We start from the raw sequence: 20,241 nt of genomic DNA, 5'->3' as shown, positions 1-20,241 counted from the left end.
AGGGTAACTTCATAAAGATGAACAACAAAGCTCGTCTGTTTTCTTCTTTCACCATTCTCACCCACCTTCAGTTACAGATACGATGTTATAAAGAAGAGACGTTAATGAGTTTATTCCAGTGATGATTTAGAAGTCCTGTTATCCATCCTACAGCCATCGGGGGCCAGAGGGACAGTTAGGGAGGAAGTGGTCAAGGCATTTTTCCCTAAAACTGGAGCACCCATTTTTCCATTTAACAAATGGCTGTTTAGTGTAAGGAGCTATTCACTGCAATAGTATAAAGGGGAGATACAAAGAATATCCTCTCTTTAAATAAATATAAGGGAGGATATGGTCAAAACATTCTCTGCCCTCTAGGACCTTACAACAGGGTTAAATAGTCTTGTAGGGACTGACCTGGTCTAAAACTCAGGACTTCCATTTATGGAAGAGATAAAAGTTCCAAGACAGGCAGGGAGATTTTTGTTTTGTGTCTTAAGAAATTGGAACCTGTATCCCCCTGCAGAATCACTGGAGGATTCCTTTGAAAAATAAGTAGAACAGGGTTTCAGGTCCAATTTATTTTCCCTGGGGGATTCTTAAGCGCTCCCTAGGTACACTATTATTATGTTCCCCATTTCACTACAGTGTCTGTCTGGATGCACAAAGGCGCCTCAACGGACCTTCTGAAGCTTCTGCCATTAGTGTCTTCCACCCTCTTTCCTCTGGCCTCACCATACACAACTGCCCAGAGCACTGCGTCCAGCAGACTACATTCTGGAGCTGTTTTTTAACCACACCGCCCCCTGAATGTGCTAACCCTGGGCCTCTTATTGAGTACTTTATTAAACTGGAGTGACTGTACACAAATGCACTCTCCCCTCATCCGCACTCCCAGGTTGCAGAGATATTACACCTTCTTTTCAGCACTAGCTAAAATCTGACAAGGAAGTATGAATCCCGTAGGGTTCTTCCTAGTCTCCAGTTCGACTTTATTTTAAGCCCAGAGGCCTAGCTCCCCATCGCTTCACAGCTTCTTTTCTTCCCTCGCGCCGATGCACTGGGTGGCGGTTGAGGTCTGGCCTCTCGGATCTCGAAGGCGACCCCCGCCGGGGACAAATTGAGCGAATTTGGGCACGAAAGCCTCCCGGCAACTCGTGGCGTCACCACGCCCTGCGCTCGGATAGGCCCTAGTCACTCCCCGCGCGGCGGGGTGGCTCTTAGAGTCCGCGGTAACCCAGTCGGAGCCTAAGGGGACCTCTTGTGGACTTACACCGAAATGCACTCGATAGAAGGCTGAAAGAAAATCAACACGCGGAAGCACTCCAAATCAAGGCCACAAACGGACAGGCTCCTCCCCGCTCCTTCCGCGAAGATCCGCCTCCATCCTGCACCTCGGCTGTTGATTTTTTTTCCCCTTCGTTGACTCGGCCATCGGCCCGCCAGGCCTGGCGTTTCCCAGAAGGCCCAGCGCTGGGAAGGGGTTTGCAGCTGCTCCGTCATCGTGCGGCCCGACGCGAGCCCGCGCTCGTGTGCAGGCCCGGCTCGGGTTCTCGTCGCTGGTGCGAGGGTTCACGCAAGGCCCCGGCCTCGGTCCCCAGACTAGGCCGCGACCCCGGGCGCCATGAAACAGGAGGGCTCGGCGCGGCGCCGCGGCGCGGACAAGGCAAAGCCGCCGCCGGGTGGAGGGGAACAAGAACCACCGCCGCCCCCAGCCCCCCAAGATGTGGAGATGAAAGAGGAGGCGGCGGCGGGTGGCGGGTCTACTGGGGAGGCCGATGGCAAGACGGCGGCGACGGCGGCTGAGCACTCCCAGCGAGAGCTGGACACCGTCACCTTGGAGGGTACGAGAGCTCGGGCCGAGGACGTGCCATGATCACGGTGACAGCGCCCCGGTGATCCAGCCTCTCCTTGGGACCCCACGCAGCCTCCACCATCCCCTGTTCTTTGGGATTACTCCCGAAGTGCCTGCCCCGCTACCCTGACACTCCCGACCCCAGCCCCAATAACTGAACCTTTCCTCCAGGCTCAGGACTCCCCCCCTCCGCACACACCTCCCCTGCCTGGAGTTGTATCTAACTGGGCGGAAAGACTCCTGAGTTCTCTTCTCTGACCTTATTACTCCATTTACATCCCACCGGACTTACTCTAGTGCCCCCAGTGCATGATCTCTCTGAAAACCAGTGTTTGTGTTTATGTGTGAAGGGGGTCAGGATGACCCAAAATACTGGCCTCTTGAGTTTTGAGAATGGTTTCTGTTGTTATAACACCTTTAGTAAACTCCCCTAAAAGAGCCCTTTTTACCTAGCATCTTGCTTTTTTGCTGTAATTGAGGTGCCCAAACGATCTCATTGCTCTTTTTCTCTTCCTTCAAGCCCTTACTGCTACTGTTTTTAAAGACTTTAAACACATTACACTCTTTCAGCTTTCTAGGTGTCATTTTTGTTTGCGTTCCTAATTCTCACTTCCCACCTAAACTATATGCCAGTCCCATTTCTTTTCTCCTAGGTGCCTCTTCCCAGTTTCCTGTTGTCCTCTTGTTCTATCAAGTACATAGTTCACTTTTCCTACTTAGAGCATCCTGTCCACATTTGGAGTGGATATAGTGAGAGCTTCCCACTGTGACCCTGGTGCTTTTTTCCGATTCTGGACCAAGTGGGACCCGACTGTTTATTGGGTTTTCTCTCTATTTAACTGCAGTAGAAACTAGAAACTAGCTCAGAAACATCGAGATAAGCAAAATTATGCTCCTGCGTGGTGTTTGAGGATGTGTTAGTGTTGACTGCATCCACTTCTACCCTAAAGTTCAGCACCAGGCCCAGTATCTAATAAAGAGCCTTTTAACATAAAATGATAGTCAACCAGTGGCAAAGGTGCCATTCAGCATTACCTACTGGGCATATACATATGTGTCTTAAAAATTCTTCATTTAATATGCAAGGTCTAAAGTAGCAGGGAAAAAAAATCAACCATGGCTTCAGCATTTTTTCTTGTGAATTTTTGAGCTGCTCTCCTGTAATTGAGATCAAGTTTATATATACAGTTTGTAACAAAGCATAACTAAATACAGATGATTTTATGTGCTTTCATTGACCATATCCATAAGCATAGCATTCAGTGCATCCCAGAAACATTTATTGAATACCTGATAGAGTGGCTAGGAATATAAGCTGTGGAATTAGTTTCCTCATCTCTATAAATGAAAGTAATAGTACTTACTTAATTGGGTTGTTAGGAAGATTGAAATGCTTTGAACGGTGCCTAACCCATGATGAAGACATAGTAAAACCCACCATAAATATTATCTGTTATCATTATTATATCACTAATATAATAGGCATCCTATGCTAAATATACAAAGGTAACTAAGAAACTACCAATAATTGCATTCCCTTATTTCTGGGTATTTGTTTCCAGTTTCTTTTGTTATAAATAGCTCTGCAACTATCATCTCTGTGCCCTAGTTTTTCATCTACCTTTATAATTATTTCTTCAGTATGGATTCCCTGACTTGTAAGGGTAAATATTTTTAAGGTTTTTTGTTAGATATTGTCCAGAAAAACTGTACTGATTTATATTATACCAGCAGAAATGTCCTGTTCACCCCTGTTTTCTATATGTTACTTTTTAAATATTACTAATTGGGTAATTGAAAATGTTTTTGTTTGCAGTTACTTGAATACTAGTAAAATATTTTTCATGTCTGTTATTTGTCGTACCTCTTTTTGTGTTGTCTGTTCATGTTCATTTTTATTTCTCTTAGTCACTTATACAAGTTCTTTGTAGAATAAGACTGAATCTTTGGTCACCTTTGTTGCAAATGTTTTTCTTTTGTTTAAAGCTATTTAGAAAGATTTTTTTATGAAGTCAGCTTCATCAGTCTGTGTGTGCGTGTGCGATTCATCCTATTGTTCACACTTAGAAAGTCTTCCTATTCAGAGATCTGATAAATCTCCATGTTTTTGTTTTGCTTTTCATTGTTTTTTCCTTTCGTTTTTCTGTCATCCTCTGTTCCTCCCCCCCAGCCCAGCTTTATTTTTCTTTGTTTCTTGGTTATGTCTTAAAATCAATGTATGGCATCCATAAGTGCTGTTCAGCTCTGTTAGGGCAAAAGAGGTGACTGGCCACATACTGCCCTTTTGTCAGAGGCTCCCCAGAACTGCTGGGCTGGAGTGGTGGCGGAGTAGGAGTTGGTAGTAACATTTTTTTCTGCTCTGGTCCTCCACAGACATCAAGGAACATGTGAAACAGCTGGAGAAGGCAGTTTCAGGCAAGGAGCCTCGATTTGTGCTGCGGGCCCTGCGCATGCTGCCTTCCACGTCACGCCGCCTCAACCACTATGTTCTGTACAAGGCTGTGCATGGCTTCTTCACTTCAAATAACGCCACTCGAGACTTCTTGCTACCCTTCCTGGAAGAGGTGAGTGGGTCAGGCCTGCGTAAAAGGTATGGGCTTGGCCTGAGACAACACACATTCCACCCTGTGTAACTGTTTCCCACCCTGAAGACCTGTCTTGTTACCGACCTAGCAGAATCATGAAGCAAAGTAGCCCCTTTTAATGCTCATTTGCCCTCTCACAAGGGGACCACCCTTCTGCACTGTAGGGTTATTCTTCCAAGTCAGGAAAAGGAGCTGGGAATCAGGACCCTTCCAGCCATACTCATTTCCCACTACCCCTCAACACAGACCCTCTGCTCCAGTTCTGTGGTGTCTCCATTGGCCTAAGAGAAGGTTCTACCACCTCTTTGCCTCCAAGGCTCCACCATGGAGGACATACAGAACAGTGGTTAAGAGCACAGGTTTTGGAGGTAGAGTTGAATTTGAATCCCAGCTCTACCATTTGGTACTTGTGGGTCTTGGGCAAATGACCTAACCTCCTGTGTCTCATTTTCACTTGGTAAATGTGATGAGCAGACTTGGGGGGCGAGGAGAAGGGGAAGAGTCCTAGAACAGTGTGTGACACATAGCACATGCTGGTGAAGTTAGGTTGCTGGTGGTAGTGGTCTCCATGCCAGAAGAGATGCCTCCTTTCCCTTCCGGCTGTAATCACCCCCTGCCCCTTATCATCCATGGTACAGCTCAGGTCCTGCCCCTTCTCAAACCTCAGTGACCATTCAGCCACCTTCATCTCCCTAAAATCCTGTATGCTTACTGTCTGTTTCACAGATAGGAAAACTCAGAAAATCCCTTAAGGTGGACAGTGAAGACGTTATTGTCTGGAAAAGAGGAAAAGCACCCTCCCCCAACCCCACCTAGAATGATTTTTTTAACCTTTACATCTCTAAATTCACCCAACATGATCATTTTTTGAGCTGTTACACATTATTCCAGTTTGGGTGGCTAGATCTGAAAATAAGTACTATATATATATATATATATATGTCAGTCCCCCCCTTCCAAATTTACTGTTCCCACCAAAAAAAATTTTCTCATCATTCTTAATCTCATCTCTAGAATTGATAGCACTTTATTAAACCCTGCCTGATAGAACTTGCACTGGTTCCGGATACGGTGGTTCAGTCTCTACATAGATGGTAGACTTTTTGAGGAGTCCTTACGTCATCCTTTCTGTCCCCATTATATTCCTTAAAGATGTCTATTATACTCCTGTAACACTTTTTGTATTTATTGTATCGCCAGCCTCCTTGACTCCCTTTGGAAAGAGACTGTGTCGTCTTTATTTTTGTATCCCCAGCACCTAGAATAATCTTGGCACATCATAGGCACCTAGTAAATATTTGTTGAAATACATAGTGAATGCTTAGCAAGTTCTTAGTTGATCCATCTGACTGAGCTTTTCCTCTCTTAGCCCATGGACACGGAAGCTGATTTACAGTTCCGTCCCCGAACAGGAAAAGCTGCGTCGGCTCCCCTCCTGCCTGAAGTGGAGGCCTATCTCCAGCTCCTCATGGTCATCTTCCTGATGAACAGCAAACGCTACAAAGAGGTACCCAGGACCCGTGAGAGTGATTAACATGTCCTGGGCTGTGCATGGGCTTAGCAGGGGAGATGGCCTCTAGCAAAGAACTGGGTGATTGATCACTGACTGGGTTATTAACTGTCCCCCAGGCTCTTTCCCCCGAGCGGGAATGCGCCCAACCCCACATCCGGGGAAGACCCCTCAGCTCCTGCTCAGGCACTGGGGAAGGGCCGGCAGCGATCCATGTACCTGTCTGTGGCGTAAATACCAGGATAATGGGTGCTTTTGAGAAAAGTAGATTTGGAGACAGAAAGATCTGGGTTCAAATCCCATTTGTACCTTAGGCAAATTAATTTCTGCTCGCCCTATGTAAAATGAGACAAACAGCCTACCTTGTAACATTGTTGTTAGTTAAATAAAATAATATTTTAAAAATACTTCGCACGATGATCTGAACTTAGGAAGCCTTCACAAATTTTATATGTGGCAGCTGTTGTAATGGAACTGAGAGACTCCATTTTGGATACGTCTCTTCCACCGCCCCCTCCATTTGGGGCCAGCTTCTTGGTCCATCTCAGCCACTGTCCCAGGAGCACCTCCAGAAAAGGACAGGTCCCTCTCAATTCTTGTCTTGTTTTTTCCTTGCCTTGCCACTGGTTGGTATTTGTATATTTGTTTTGTTTTTTAGATATAATTGACCCCCTTGAAAGTGTACAATGTAGTGGGTTTTGGTATATTCACAAGGTTGTGCAACTGTCATCACTAATTCCAGACCAGTTTAATCACTTCAAAAAAGAAACACCATTCCTATTGGTAGTCATTTCCCATTCTCCCCTCAGTCCAGCCCCTGGTAACCACTAATCTATTCTGTGTCTCATGGATTTTCTGATTGTGAACATTTCATATAAATGGGATTATATAATATGTGGCCTTTTGTGTCTGGCTTCTTTCTGTTAACATAATGTTTTCTAGGTTTATCCATGTTACAGCATGTATCTGAACACCATTCCTTTTTATGGATGAATAATATTCCATTGTGTGGATGCACCACATTTCGTTTGTCCATTCATTGGGTGGCAGACACTTGGGTTGTTTCCACTTTTTGGTTATTAGGAATAATGCTGATATGAACATTTGTGTGCAAGTTTGTATGTGACCATATGTTTCCAGTTCTCTTAGATATATCCCTGGGAGAGGAGTTGCTTGTTCATGTGACAGTGCCATGTTTAACTTTTTAAAGAACTGCCCCTTGATTCTCTTTTGGCTGCCCTCCCAGGCACAGAAGATCTCTGATGACCTAATGCAGAAGATCAGCACTCAGAACCGCCGCGCCCTAGACCTCGTGGCTGCAAAGTGTTACTATTATCACGCCCGGGTCTACGAGTTCCTGGACAAGCTGGATGTGGTGCGCAGGTACCAGTGGTCAGGGGTCTCACTTGAGGCCCTTGTGGTTAGAGACATGGGCAGTCACTAGCACAGAGCTGTGGACTAGCACAGGGTGTGGGCTGGTAGGTGAAAAGTGCCCAGGAGGAAGTGGGGGGGAAGTGGGGGGAATGGTTAACATGAGTCATGTGAGGGCTTGAGGGAGAGACCGATGGTAGATGAAGAATTGGAGATGACCACTGGGCTGATAAGTCCCGTCTCCCAGACTCTTCCCTTCACCCCACATCAAGGGAAGACTGATTACTAAGTCAAAGTTACAGGGACAGGATGGAAAACATTTCATCCCTCTGCTTTAATCTGTAGTGGCTCCCCATGTCCCTCAGGGAAAAGCCAGAGTCCTCATGATACAAGTTTACCAGGCCTGACAGGATCTGCCCTCGTTAGCGCCTCCTTGACTTTATCTCCCACTGCTCCCCCCACGCACTTCTCAGCCTCGCAGGCCACCTTGCTCCCCCTCGGCACGCCAGCACGCTCTTCCTCAGCTCTCCCCTCTGCTGCGAATGCCTTCCTCCCCACCTCCTTCAAGCCCATGCTTAACTGTTACCTTCTCGTATTTAAAATCACAGCTTCTCCTTCTCACCTCTTGCAGTCTCTGCTCCACTTACCCTGATCTCTGCGGCGCCCCCCACCTTCTGCTGTGCTGCGCGATACGCACGATATTACCCGGAGAGCTGTCTGTCCCCCGCCCCCCCCCCCCCAGGGTGCAGATTCCCTGAGCAGAGCTCTATCTTTCCTGTGCACCCAGACTAGTGCTCCACACGTTAGGTACTCAGTAGTTGAGTGTTGAGTGAATACCCAGAAAAGCAGTTTGTGTCACTTCTTTAGGAATAGAGGGAGAATGGAGAGGTTAGAGGCAATTTGAGGAGTTGTTATTTGAGGCCTGTGACCTCTTGTTCCTTTCCTCCTTGAAGCTTCTTGCACGCTCGGCTCCGGACGGCCACCCTTCGGCACGACACGGACGGGCAGGCCACGCTGCTGAACCTCCTGCTGAGGAACTACCTGCACTACAGCTTGTATGACCAGGCTGAGAAGCTGGTGTCCAAGTCCGTGTTCCCCGAGCAGGCCAACAACAACGAGTGGGCGAGGTACCTCTACTACACAGGTGAGCAGGGCCCGTCCCCCGGCCAGGAGCGGGGTCGGGCTCCCTTGTGCGCGTTTCCTACACATGTGGTGCCCCTGGTGCACAAGAGGCCCGTCTGATACTCTGGCTTGTGGGGGATGGCGGTTCGGAGGACGCCATCCTCTGGATCAATTCTCCTCTCCTCCACACCCAGGGCGAATCAAAGCCATCCAGCTGGAGTACTCAGAGGCCCGGAGAACAATGACCAACGCCCTGCGCAAGGCCCCCCAGCACACGGCTGTCGGCTTCAAACAGACGGTGAGCAGCAGTTGTCACCCCTTTGGGCCCTTCCTCACCTAATACCATGTTAGTGCTGTTTCCCTGTCTGGGGAGCCGGGAAGGCATCCTTAATCTTCATTACCCAGAAGGTGGCTTCGGATGTCTGTTTGCACGGAACATCATTCAGAGCACACGAGGCGGACACTACTTGTACCCCTGGCAGTTTATGTTCAGAGTATTGTCCTTGATAGATAGGTTTAGAATATTCCTGATTCCCCCTACTCCCTGTAGTCACTCCAGGCGAGGGAGGGCCTGGGTTGTGTTGATAAACCCCAGGCTCTTACCTGGTCCCTCACATGCCCCTTTGGGAGCAGTGTTGTCTGTGGCCAGGGAACCCAGAAATCTCTGTAAGGCTGACTGACTCAGGTGGAGGGAAACCTTTGCTATGTTAAGCTGTCAGTCACCAAGCGTCTTTTTGAGAGCTGACCTTGATATCAGGCCCTGTGTAGGATAGAAAAGGATAAGAAATGGTATTTGCCGTCAGAGAGATAAAGAAAGTTGGTTCAGAAAGGCTTGAGGAAAGTCACAGAGCCTGGTAGCCAGAATTAGGACCCAACTTCCCCGACTTCAAACCTCTTCTCCCACCTTAACACACACCCGCCTCCTAGTGCCCTTGAACGAGAACAGGAGGAACACGGAACACGGACAATGATTACGTCAGTGTGGTAGGAGGTTTGGTTTGTCGGTTCAGAAGTTCAGAGGAAGGCAATTTCGGTTGTGGTCATGTAATTAAAGAGATCTTAAAGAGTTAAGTTTGATCTGGGTTTTGAAAGATAAGTAGAATTTTCATAGAAAGGAATGGCTTTTCAGACACAGGGTATGTTGCAGATTGTGAAATTGCTTATCATATAGGATGCACACTAAACTTTCTTCTAAAATTAACTAAAAATACAGGTGATTAACATACAGACTGTGTCCAGCACCAGGGAGAGTGGGTAAAGCAGTGTTTTCAAACTGGATTTTACTCCAGATACATATGGTTTCAGAGTTTTCTGTGGTGGAGCCAGACAGCAGGAAGGAGCAGAGAGAGCTGGAGTGAGGTTGTGGACCGTGGGCTGCTGGTGAGGGAACCAGGAAAGAGATGGAAGCGTTGCTTGAGAGGGGAAGAGGCAGAGTTGGGGGAACTTTCCACCCAGAGAGACTTCGGCAGATAGGCCTTGGAAGAAATAGGAGGAATGGGATAAAGAGCACAGGCGGAGAAGCCAGCTCTAAGTGTAAACGGGGAGGTGACAGTGGGTAAAGAGAGACACTGGGTTCAACATGGAGTCCACAGTAGAGCGCTTTGAAAGCTTATGCATCCGTGGTAAGTCCACATTCTCTGATGTTGCCCGATCTCAACTCTGACCTTCATGATGCTTCACCAAAGTCCATTACAAACTGTCAAGTTGTAACAGCTGCCATAACAAGGTCCCACAGACTGGGTGGCTTAACCAACAGATACTTATTTCATCATACTTCTAGAGGCCAGAAGTCCGAGATTAGGGTGTCAGCACGGCTGGGTTCTTCTGAGGGTTTTCTTTGGCTTGTAGATGACCATCTTCTGATGTCTTCAAATGGCCTTCCCTCTGCGTGTCTGCGTCCTAATCTCTTCTTAGAAGAACACCAGTCATGTTGGATTAGGGCCCTTTCATATGACCTCATTTTACCTAATTCCCTCTTTAAAGGCTCTGTCTCCAAATACAGCCACGTTCTGAGGTACCAGAGAGTTAGGGCTTCAGCATATGAATTTGGGGTTCGCAATTCAGCCCATAATACAAATTCTGACCTCCCTCATGAGCACCAGACCTGCAAATCCAACTTCTCGCCACACATCTTTATATAGACACTCACCGACTCTTCACACTCATCTTGTCCAGACAAACCCTTCTGGGCCCCCCTTACCAGCCTTTCCTCCTGATCAAGATGAGAGCCTCAGGATCATCTCTGACCCCTCCCCGCCCTCCTTTCCCATCACTGAGTCGTCGTTAATTTGTCTCCATGGCTTTTGTATTTGTCCCTCTCTGATGTTGCCACTGCGCTTGTTCAGTGGTGACTGCCAGTCACCATCCTCCCCTCCCTCGACCCAGCTCCCACACTGAGCAGGGCTCCAGGCCCGTCCCTGCCTGGCCCAGGAAGCTCACATTGCTCCCCAGCCTGACTGGGAGAGACGGTAAGTCTCGTGAGGTAGGCAGGCCAGGTATTGTTGTAATGTCCATTTTGGGGAGGAGGAAACCAGAGACCCGGGTGCTCAGCATTTCCTCGCTAGTGAGTGGAGACTAGCATTCTGTCTCAGAACTCAGCCTGACATTTAAAGCAGCACGTCGCAGACTGGCCCCAGTCATCTCTCCTGATTGCTCCCCCAGACCCACCTCTAACCTGTTCCCTTGACTGAAACATCCTTCTTTTTCTGCTTCATCAGAATCCTCAGGGCATGTATTAACTTCTGCCATCTCCACGATTTCCCCTGTCTCATGGAGTACATCGAGGGACAGGGCCGCCGCGTGGGTGTGTGTGGAGGGGAGAGTCCTTGCCCGCGTGTGGGCATAATCACCCCTCCATTTTAATCCCCTACCTCCCTCGTGACGCTGGCTGTCACGTGAATTGGCTGTCTGTGCTCCTGTCCCTTCTGAATGGTGGGAAGCTCCTTAATTGCTGGGCATCATCCCTTCCACTGCAGTCTTCCTTGCGCGGTGCTGAATCCACGTAGGCGCTGCTCAGAAACGCCCCATGGTTTTGTGGAGGAGGAAGGGCCAGATTTTCCAGCCAGCCTTCTACATCCACGCACAGCTCATTCACTGAGGTTCTGCAGGCCCTTCCCTGTGCTGCTGCGTCTACCCAGATAACTAGTTCTACACATGGCTCACCTCCCTAAACCAGCATTCTTGCCTGACTCGCATAGGCCTCTGGGCCCTGTTTCCTCACCGTTTTGGGGCCATAGAACCCGCCCATCTGGCCTGACATTAGAGCATTGCCATTTCAGGGCGCTGTGCGCTGATTGGCCAGATGAAATAAAGCTGAGGACTTAGCGTGGTCAAAGGATCAGACACTTCCGGGGCCTGGCTCCAAAGGCGGTCCTTCAATTCCATGCCCTGCCTGCACAGGTTGAGGGTTTTTTTCTCTCTCTGTGGGCCTGGTCCCATTGCTACCTCTCCCCTTTCCTGGTATGCCTGAATTGAAGCCCCATTCCGTTCTCTTCTCCTGTCCGGTTGGAATCCCTGCCCACTGTGTTCCCGTGTCACACTCTGCCAGGTGCACAAGCTTCTTATTGTGGTGGAGCTGTTGCTGGGGGAGATCCCGGACCGGCTGCAGTTCCGTCAACCATCCCTCAAACGCTCGCTCATGCCCTACTTTCTTCTGACCCAGGGTAAGGCTGGCCCCCTCCCAGAGCTTGCCAGAACCCCGGCACTGTGGCCCCTTTGATGTGTGTGCCACGTACAGCATCTGATCCACCCCTCTCTCCACTGCAGCTGTCAGGACAGGAAATCTAGCCAAGTTCAACCAGGTCCTGGAACAGTTTGGGGAGAAGTTTCAAGCAGATGGGACCTACACCCTCATCATCCGCCTGCGGCACAACGTCATTAAGACAGGTGTGGATCAGGTCTGAGGGGCCCCTGCGAGAGCACGACCCAGACTAGGCTTTCTCCAGGGGGCAGGGACAACCCTGTGGGTGTCGGTGGGCAGATGAAGGGTCTGTGCCCACTCCACCCTCCTCACCACTCCTTCCTCTCCCAGGTGTGCGTATGATCAGCCTCTCCTATTCCCGAATCTCCCTGGCAGACATCGCCCAGAAGCTGCAGCTGGATAGCCCAGAGGATGCAGAGTTCATTGTTGCCAAGGTGGGCCTGGTTCAGGGACCGCAGTTACCGCCTTCCTGCCTTATTTCAGGTGATGGTGGTGGGAGGCAATTGGCCAAGGAGGGGATTGGTAAAGCAGTGGCATAGTCTCCAGGGAGGGCCAGTCTTGCGGTGAAGCCAGGAGGTTGCCAGAGAGAGAGGGTGTGTGCATGAGTGTATGAGAGACTAAGGAGGACAGAGAGACCGGACAAGGTGTTCTAGGACTCAGAAGTTGGACTTTCTGGTGACTTCCCCTCCTTTGGGGCCTGCAGGCCATCCGGGATGGCGTCATTGAGGCCAGCATCAACCACGAGAAGGGCTATGTTCAGTCCAAGGAGATGATTGACATCTATTCCACCCGAGAGCCCCAGCTAGCTTTCCACCAGCGCATCTCCTTCTGCCTAGATATTCACAACATGTCTGTCAAGGTGAGAGGCCTGTGGCTGCAGAGGCCAGCTTGGCAGCAGCATGCCCCCTCCACACCCATGGATTCCTCAGAGAAGATCGGCTTGGTTTGGGGCCCAGTTCCCGTACAGTCTCTGTAAAATCACCTGGGGCCCAGAGGGGCCAAGGACTGCTTACGGGACTCCAGCACCTGCTCTTTGCTTTTAAGGGGTCTTGTTGCCAGGGAGAATCAGACAGGGATGCAGAGTGCAGGGTTCTGGATTTGGCTCCAGATTTGCATCATTTACCTTCTCTGAGCCTCTATTTCTCCATCTGTGAAGCCGATAGTGAGGTATCAGCTGCCCTTCCTGCTTTGCAGGGTTGCCAAGATTAAATGAAATCACTGTGTTGGGGCACTGGGCAAAGTCTGAATTGTGTAAAAGGTAGGGCTGCCACCTTTCCACAGAAGGCTCTTAAGCCCTCATCCTGTGTCCAGCTCTGGGTTAGGTGCTGGTACTGTTTGGCTGCTGAATTTTTCCTGGTCTCTTCCCTCAGGAAACCAGGGATATCATTCAGCTTAAAATCAGGCAGACACTGTGCTCCACTAGACACAGAAGGCCCTTTGATCTGGTCCCGTGCTTCTGCAGCCTCACTTTCCAGGACCCCTGCCCTCACTCTCTCCCCTGCCACCCCTCCTCCTCTTCCCCTTTTTCCCTGCCCCCCAGCTGGCCCCACTGATCTCAGGCCCAGCCTGAGTTTAATCCTCTGCCCAGAATGCCTTTTCTTCACTCCCACAGCCAGTCCATTCTTCCTCCTTCTTCTCATTGCCAGTCCCCCACCCTGCCCAATCCAGAGGGTTAGTCATTCATACCTCCAGATCCTCATTCTCTTTCTTTTTAGCATTTATCACATGGGGTCGTGGTGAACTGTCTCCACGCCTAGCTCTCCCACTGTACTAACCGGGAAAGTGAATAGCCTGTCTTGCGCGTCTCCTGGTGCCTGGTACACAGAGGAGCGCGGTCAGTGTACGTTAAGTTGACGCCTCCTCTCTGTTGTGCTCCAGGCCATGAGGTTTCCTCCCAAATCCTACAACAAGGACTTGGAGTCTGCAGAGGTAAGCTGCCCTTTGCTTTGCATGAGACTGAAAGATGAAACTTCCCTACAGAAAGGGGAGAGGGGAGGTTTCTGGAAGGGCTGGGGGCAACTCTGAAGCTTTGGCAGGCCCTGGCCCTGGGTGGGTTGGGCTGGGTGTCGACGGGGTGAGAGAGTCTGACCGGTCCTCAGCAGCCGGGCCCTCACCCCTTCTTTCCCCAGGAACGGCGTGAGCGAGAGCAGCAAGACTTGGAGTTTGCCAAGGAGATGGCAGAAGATGATGATGACAGCTTCCCTTGAGCTGGGGGGCTGGGGAGGGGTGGGGTGAGTGGGGACTGGCTCTTCATCTTTCCCCCTTGGGGGTCCCCTGCCCGGGGAACTGCCCCTTTTCCCACACACATGTCACACAGACTGCAACTGTGCAGAGGGTGAGGGGTGCAGGGAGTCAGTCACCCCCACCTCGCCCCAGGGCCCCTCCCCGGCCGGTGACTTAGCACACGTGGGCAGGAGGCGGGGGGCGGCTTCCCCAGGGCAGGGTCCTGGCTGGTGGTGTGGGCGGCAGGATGGGAGGGAATGGCCCTGTGCTCTCCTCCCGGGAGTGGGGGCTGCAACTGGGACATGGGTTGGGTTGTATGTTTTTTGAAGCTTCAATTATGATTTTTAAACAATAAAAAGTTCTCCAAAGCTCTTTGTGCATCAGCTAATTACAATATTTGTCTCACCCCTGCACTATTAACAGGCCCAGATTTTGTTTCTGGTCTTGAAGTACTAACCCCAGGCCTGATCTGAGGACCCTCTGCAGCTATAGATGAGGAGGAAGCCAAGGGCGCGATGAAAAGACTGATCTGGGATCAGAAGGGCCTGGGTTTGCTCTTTCATATCTAACTGGCTCTCAAGTCATTGGGCAACTCTGAACCGCTCAGGCTTCTTTCCCATATCTGTCAAATAAATGACTAGACTCAGTGACCTCCTGACTCTGAAATTAGGAATCTAGGCTTCCAGAGGATCAAAGAAAAGGCGAGAGTCTGACCCTCAGGGGAGGTTCACAGAGGGGAAGGGTCTCGGATGAGGCCACAGCAGGTGGAGAGCAGGGTTCTGCCCAGTTGGCCCTAACGGAATGGGGGATGGGCTCCTCCCTGATAGCAGAGTTGGAGTCAGGCAGGTGGGGGCTCCCTGTGGCCCTCAGCCCACCTCTTCTCCGGCTGCGTTTGGTGGGAAAATGTGCCAGGATCTCAAAGTCTCCCAGCCGCTGGCAGCGGTGCTCCCTGTGTTGGGTCGTTTGAATCATTCACATTCTCTGGCACCTGGGACGGTGCTGTACGCGTGCTCTTTGTTCCTGCCGGCCTCTGTGTTCTCTGCACAATGCCTGTGGGTTTCTCCCTCTCCTCTCCCTCTCCACCTCGCTGATTTCCGCACATCCCCCAGGCGTCCTGTCTCACAGTGATTCACCTTCCTGGCTCCTGAACCACTCACTTGAATTGAGTTCTCTTAGGAGGTAGTTGGTGTGAAAGCTTTATCTTCCTAATTAGATGGTAACTTCTTAAAGAGCATGGGGCATTTCTGTCCTCCCAGCACCTTGACAGATGCCTGGCGCACAAGAGTTCAATGAAGTCTTGTTAGGGGAGTCATGCCATGTGTTCATCCATCACCAGCTGCAGCTTTTCATATCCCAATATCCCTAGTTTCCACTAAAGGGATGTTCTAGACTGGCCTTGCTTTGGTTCCTGATTCCCACCCCAGCCTCGGTCACAGTGATTTGGCATTGCTGGCTTTAAGCTTCTGCCATCTCCCCAGGTAATGAAACTCTTAATGTTTGCTTTGTGAAATGGGACTTTTTCCCCTCAAATTCCCCCCTTGATCTTTGTGGAAGATGTTTGTATTCCAGCATCCAAACTTTTCATCTTTTTTAAGGATTCCACTCTTTCCCCTATTTTACAGGTCAATTCAAAAAATCTAACACGGAGATCTTTAATTCCCTTCCAGGAAGGATGGGGACTAACAGTGAGCACCCATTCCATGCCCTTCCAGGGTGCGAGCACAGGCTTAGATGGGAAGTGAGCCCTGGCCTATGTGATACCAAGTTCAGGTCACGTTCTGCTGGCCTGTGCAGCCTTCTCCCAGCCTCAGTCTGTGGCTCTGCTATCTGGTTAGTTGGTGTCTGTCCCTTCATGACTGTTCTTCTAGCCCTTGACCACTCTACCTGACTTCTAAACCAACTTTCTTTTCCAGTGTGTAATAATTAGTTGTAATCAATATTACTGCCAATGACAAATCTTAAAGTCAGCATCTAGCCCAAAGTGCCTCAGACCCTTCCTTGGTTGGTAATGAACTGGAGAGTGTATCACCCTCTTACACAGAATTGGGGTCATTTGCTGTGGTTTCCTGGTCCTCACCCACCTTGAGTCCATGGACCAGTTTTCTGTCTGCTCATTGGAAGTTTCTCATAGTTCATCCCCACTGGCTTGGCTTTCCTTTCTTGGAAAAATTCAGTGTCATTTTCATGCTTGGAGGGTTCACTGTCATCTCTACCTCCCCGTTTATTTTTTAATTAGAAAACTACAGAGAAGTACAAAGAGTGAAAAACACCCAAGTCCTTCCCACCCAAGTTTAATAAATGCCAACATTTGTTATCTTGTCAAGTTTGTTCATCCAAGAGAAAACATGGCAGGTAAGATGGAAGCCCATCTGGCTTCTTTCCCAGGCCCCTTCCCACCTGCCCTAGAGGCAGCCACTCTGAAGAAGTGAGCAGGGAGCCTTCCAATTTATGTTTTTATACTTTTACTACAAAACATAGTGTTGTTTTGAGTTTTTAAATCTTTGTAAATGATGTATCCCGTGAATGTAAGTTGCTCCTTTCTCTCAATGCTGGTTTTGAGATCCAATCATGTTGACACCCAATGCCCAGCACTACTCTAGGGACTGAGAATACAGCTGAATAGAACAAAATCCTTTCCTCATGGGTTCTTCATTCTGGAGGGATGGGGAGGCCCATGTGGTAGGAATGGGCCACAATTCATTTATTTATTAATTTACTGGTGGGCATTGGTTTACTGTTACAAACACTGCTGCAGAGGATACCTCTGTGTCTCCTTGTACATGTGTCCCGTGTACACAGTTTGCAAACTTGAAGGGCCAGACAGTACACTTCTTTGTCCTGTGAACCATATGGTCCATCACAGCTACTCATGTCTGCCCTTCTTGAAAGGGGCCTTACAGAAATAATATGTGAATGAATTATTTATGAACGCTGGGGTTTGAATTTCATGATTTTTACATGTTATAAATTATACTTTTGATTTTTTTCCAACCATTTAAAAATGTAAAACCTACTCTTAACTCAGGCTGTATGTATCCCAGCCCACAGGGCGAGTCTGCGACAAAGGCATTACTCCAGACCCTTTATAAAGATGCTCCAAGTCCAGCTTCAGATGAAAACAGGAAGTGTGAAGGGAAGCTGCCGACCAGCTCTGGCCATTGATAAATACCTGGGAAAACCTTTGGGAAGCTGAAAGGATGAATAACAGCTGGGGGTCTCCGGAGCCAGACCCTTTATGTCATTTCTTCCGGCTCAGCCAGCATGTGTCATGAGCGGTAACCAGCGCTTTCTCTCTGCCTGGTCTTTATTCTCCTGTGAGTGGGGCTGAAGTCTGGAGTCAGCTATCAGCCAAGAAGTACAGCTCTCTGAACAGGAAGGTAGCGTAATGGGAATAACAGGGGCTTGGGAAGCCTGACCGCAAATCCGGCCTGTCTCTGCCCCTGACTTGTTCTGTGATCTTGGGCCCTTCGCTTCTCTGAGGCTGTCCTGTGTCTATAATGGGAATAATCCACACTTGGTTAATAGAAGGAAATGACGAAAGTGTAATGGAAGGTGCCTGACCTATAGAAGGTGACCTGTAATTACCAGGGTTTTCTCCTCCGGGATGGAGGCCAGAACACTTCCTGGGTCCAGCAGTTCGCTCCTCTGGAAGCAGCCCCCTCCATCCTCCAACACGTCTGGCTGCTAGAAAGCTCTTTTCTTGAGCTGAAAACTGGCTGGCCTGGCCTTCCCTCCCTGTCCCTCTTCTAGCCCTTGAGACCATACAACAGCCACCTCCTTCTCCTCGCCAGGAAAAATAGTGTGTTTTCTTCAAATCATGATCTCAACTCCTTTCACCATTCTGGCCACTCTTGTTAGAATTAGCATTTTCTGAGCCAAACATCTGACATACTTAGACTGTAGATGAATATTCAAGTGTGGGTCTATCTAGAACTGGCTTGGTCATGCACAAGGAAGGCCAGACATTGATCAAGAGATTCAGTGGTTAAGCGTTTAAGACTCTGACACAGGGCAGACCTTGGCTCTGCTCTTTGGGCAAGTTACTTAACCTCTCCAAGGTCAGATTTGTCTTCTGTAAAAGGGGAAATGGTTCTGGTACCTTCCTCATAGGCTTATTGAAAGGAGTACATTTGCCAATGTATAGAGTGCTCGGCCCCAGGTCTGGGGCAGGCTGGGTTCTCTGGGGGTCTTAGGGGAAGGGAGAGGAGGCATGCTTGTGAATGGGAACCTCCGGTCCTCCCCAGTTCTGTTCAAACCATGCTCTCCTCCCACGGAGCTGGGCACAAGCTGGGCTCAACTGGGATGTGGTGGCCAGTGGCCTAGCCTCAAGTGGAGTGGAGGGCCAGGGCCACCCCCCAGAACTGGGGACCAGAAGCAACATGTGAACAGATCAGCAGGTGACGTCCCTGCCAGTTGTGGCCACCAGGGGGCACCCCTGCCCCAGAGATGGCCTGGCTCAGTCAGACACACCCACTCCTCCTCCAAAGATGTCTTCTGATAAGGCATATTGTTGGGTTAATCAGGACAGAAAGTGACCGCTTTGGATGCCCTTGGTCACACTTCCTCGGGCAGGCCCCACGGCCTGCGGAAGACTCAGGCCTGAAGCAGCAGCCCAGGTTGTAACACTGACTCTGCTACCCATGACCTTGGGCAAGGCTCCTCCCTCACTGGCCCAGCTCACAGGGTTGGAACAGACTCCCAAGTCCCTTCCAGAGCGCACAGTGTGTGGCTCTCGGGTTTGAAGCCAGGCAGTTTCTTCTTTCTCACCCTAGCCCTTCCCACTCAGGGCAGCACACACACTGCCGCTGGCAGTGAACCTGGCCAGGGAAGCCATGTGTCCCAGGCCCTCAACCCCGAAGTCCTGGGGCACTGTTGTGGGGGAGGGAAAGTGGTGCGGGAGGAGGAGGAAGCACAAGGTCAGGTGAACCAAGAGCCTAGAAGGGTCTTGCTTCATTCAGGACAGACATCCGGTTTCCTCTGGGCTCTGCCAGGATTCTGGGGGCTTAAAGGAATGAGTCATGGTGGGGTTTGGGGAGTTCCCAGCTAACCAGTACAGAACAGGAACCTGGGATGATGCCTGTCAAAGTGTGGGCAAGACCCCAATGTCCTCTCTCAGGCCCCTGGCCTCTCAGGAGGGCACTCAGGGAGGCAGCCTCCTGGGAATTTTGGGGGATCAGAATGGGGGCAGATAGCTTCTTCCCTCTCAGAACTGGATGCCTAGAGAGCAGGTGGCTTGAGAATCCCCAGGGAAAGTGGCAAAGCCAGCTGTCCCAGGAGAAGTGCCAGGGGAGGGAGGGAGGGCCTGAGGCCTGCCTCTTCCCTAGTGTCTGACCAGACCTTGGCCTCCATGGCTGTTATCAGTGGCCCAGCCTTTGTTCAGCGGTTCAGTTCAAACACCCTGGGGTAATTCAGGCCTGGGTGGGGCTGAGGGGAGGAAGGGATCTTGAAGGGGACAAGACGTCAAAGAAGAATCAGAGATTCCACAATTTCACAAAACTTTCGCAAACAGTTTTTTTGTCCCACCCCCACCACCCCCCGGCATTGTCCTGGACACCAAATTTGCATAAATCCTGGGAAGTTATTACTAAGCCTTAGACGCAGCACCAGGTAATTTCCTCCCAGGCCTCCATGGGCTTATGTATAAAGGCCCCTGGAGTTCGTCCCTGACAGAGCCCAGAGCCTACAGGCCCACCCAGACCCTAGTCTGAGCCTTCTGCCCAGAGCCCCATGAAGCTGATGGGTGAGTGTCTGGGCCCCAGGAGCGGGAGGATCTGCTGGTGCTGCGTGCAAGAGGGAGGTGGGAGGGCAGAGGGCTGGGGGGTCCCCAGGCTCCCAGGAAGGGACCCAGGGGCAGGTACAGCATGTCTCCTGAGTCCCTGTCTGCTCCCAGCCCTGC

At 50.2% G+C, this 20,241-nt stretch overlaps 1 protein-coding gene across 1 annotated transcript; it reads left to right on the top strand.

Moving 5' to 3' along the window:
* The first annotated feature begins 1,433 nt into the window (after window positions 1–1,433).
* On the top strand, window positions 1,434–14,717 carry PSMD3 (proteasome 26S subunit, non-ATPase 3). Its single transcript, XM_006214267.3, has 12 exons — window positions 1,434–1,823; window positions 4,208–4,398; window positions 5,789–5,926; window positions 7,176–7,312; window positions 8,254–8,444; window positions 8,617–8,720; window positions 11,970–12,084; window positions 12,188–12,307; window positions 12,453–12,556; window positions 12,826–12,981; window positions 14,001–14,051; window positions 14,252–14,717. The coding sequence occupies exons 1-12, from the start codon at window positions 1,604–1,606 to the stop codon at window positions 14,327–14,329; spliced, it is 1,605 nt and encodes a 534-aa protein (XP_006214329.1). The 5' UTR covers window positions 1,434–1,603; the 3' UTR covers window positions 14,330–14,717.
* Window positions 14,718–20,241: the final 5,524 nt, after the last annotated feature.

The sequence above is a fragment of the Vicugna pacos genome, chromosome 16 (genome assembly GCF_048564905.1).
Source record: "Vicugna pacos chromosome 16, VicPac4, whole genome shotgun sequence".
In the NCBI taxonomy this organism is placed as follows: domain Eukaryota; kingdom Metazoa; phylum Chordata; class Mammalia; order Artiodactyla; family Camelidae; genus Vicugna; species Vicugna pacos.
The sequence above is the reverse complement of the archived record's forward strand: the minus strand, read 5'-3'. Positions and strand labels throughout refer to the sequence as shown.

Excerpts from the sequence above, each read along its gene's own strand:
- PSMD3 (XM_006214267.3), top strand. The coding sequence starts at position 1,604 with ATGAAACAGGAGGGCTCGGCGCGGCGCCGCGGCGCGGACAAGGCAAAG. Across the intron at positions 4,399-5,788 it reads TGCTACCCTTCCTGGAAGAG|CCCATGGACACGGAAGCTGA; the intron begins GTGAGTGGGTCA and ends TTCCTCTCTTAG. Across the intron at positions 12,557-12,825 it reads CAGAGTTCATTGTTGCCAAG|GCCATCCGGGATGGCGTCAT; the intron begins GTGGGCCTGGTT and ends TGGGGCCTGCAG.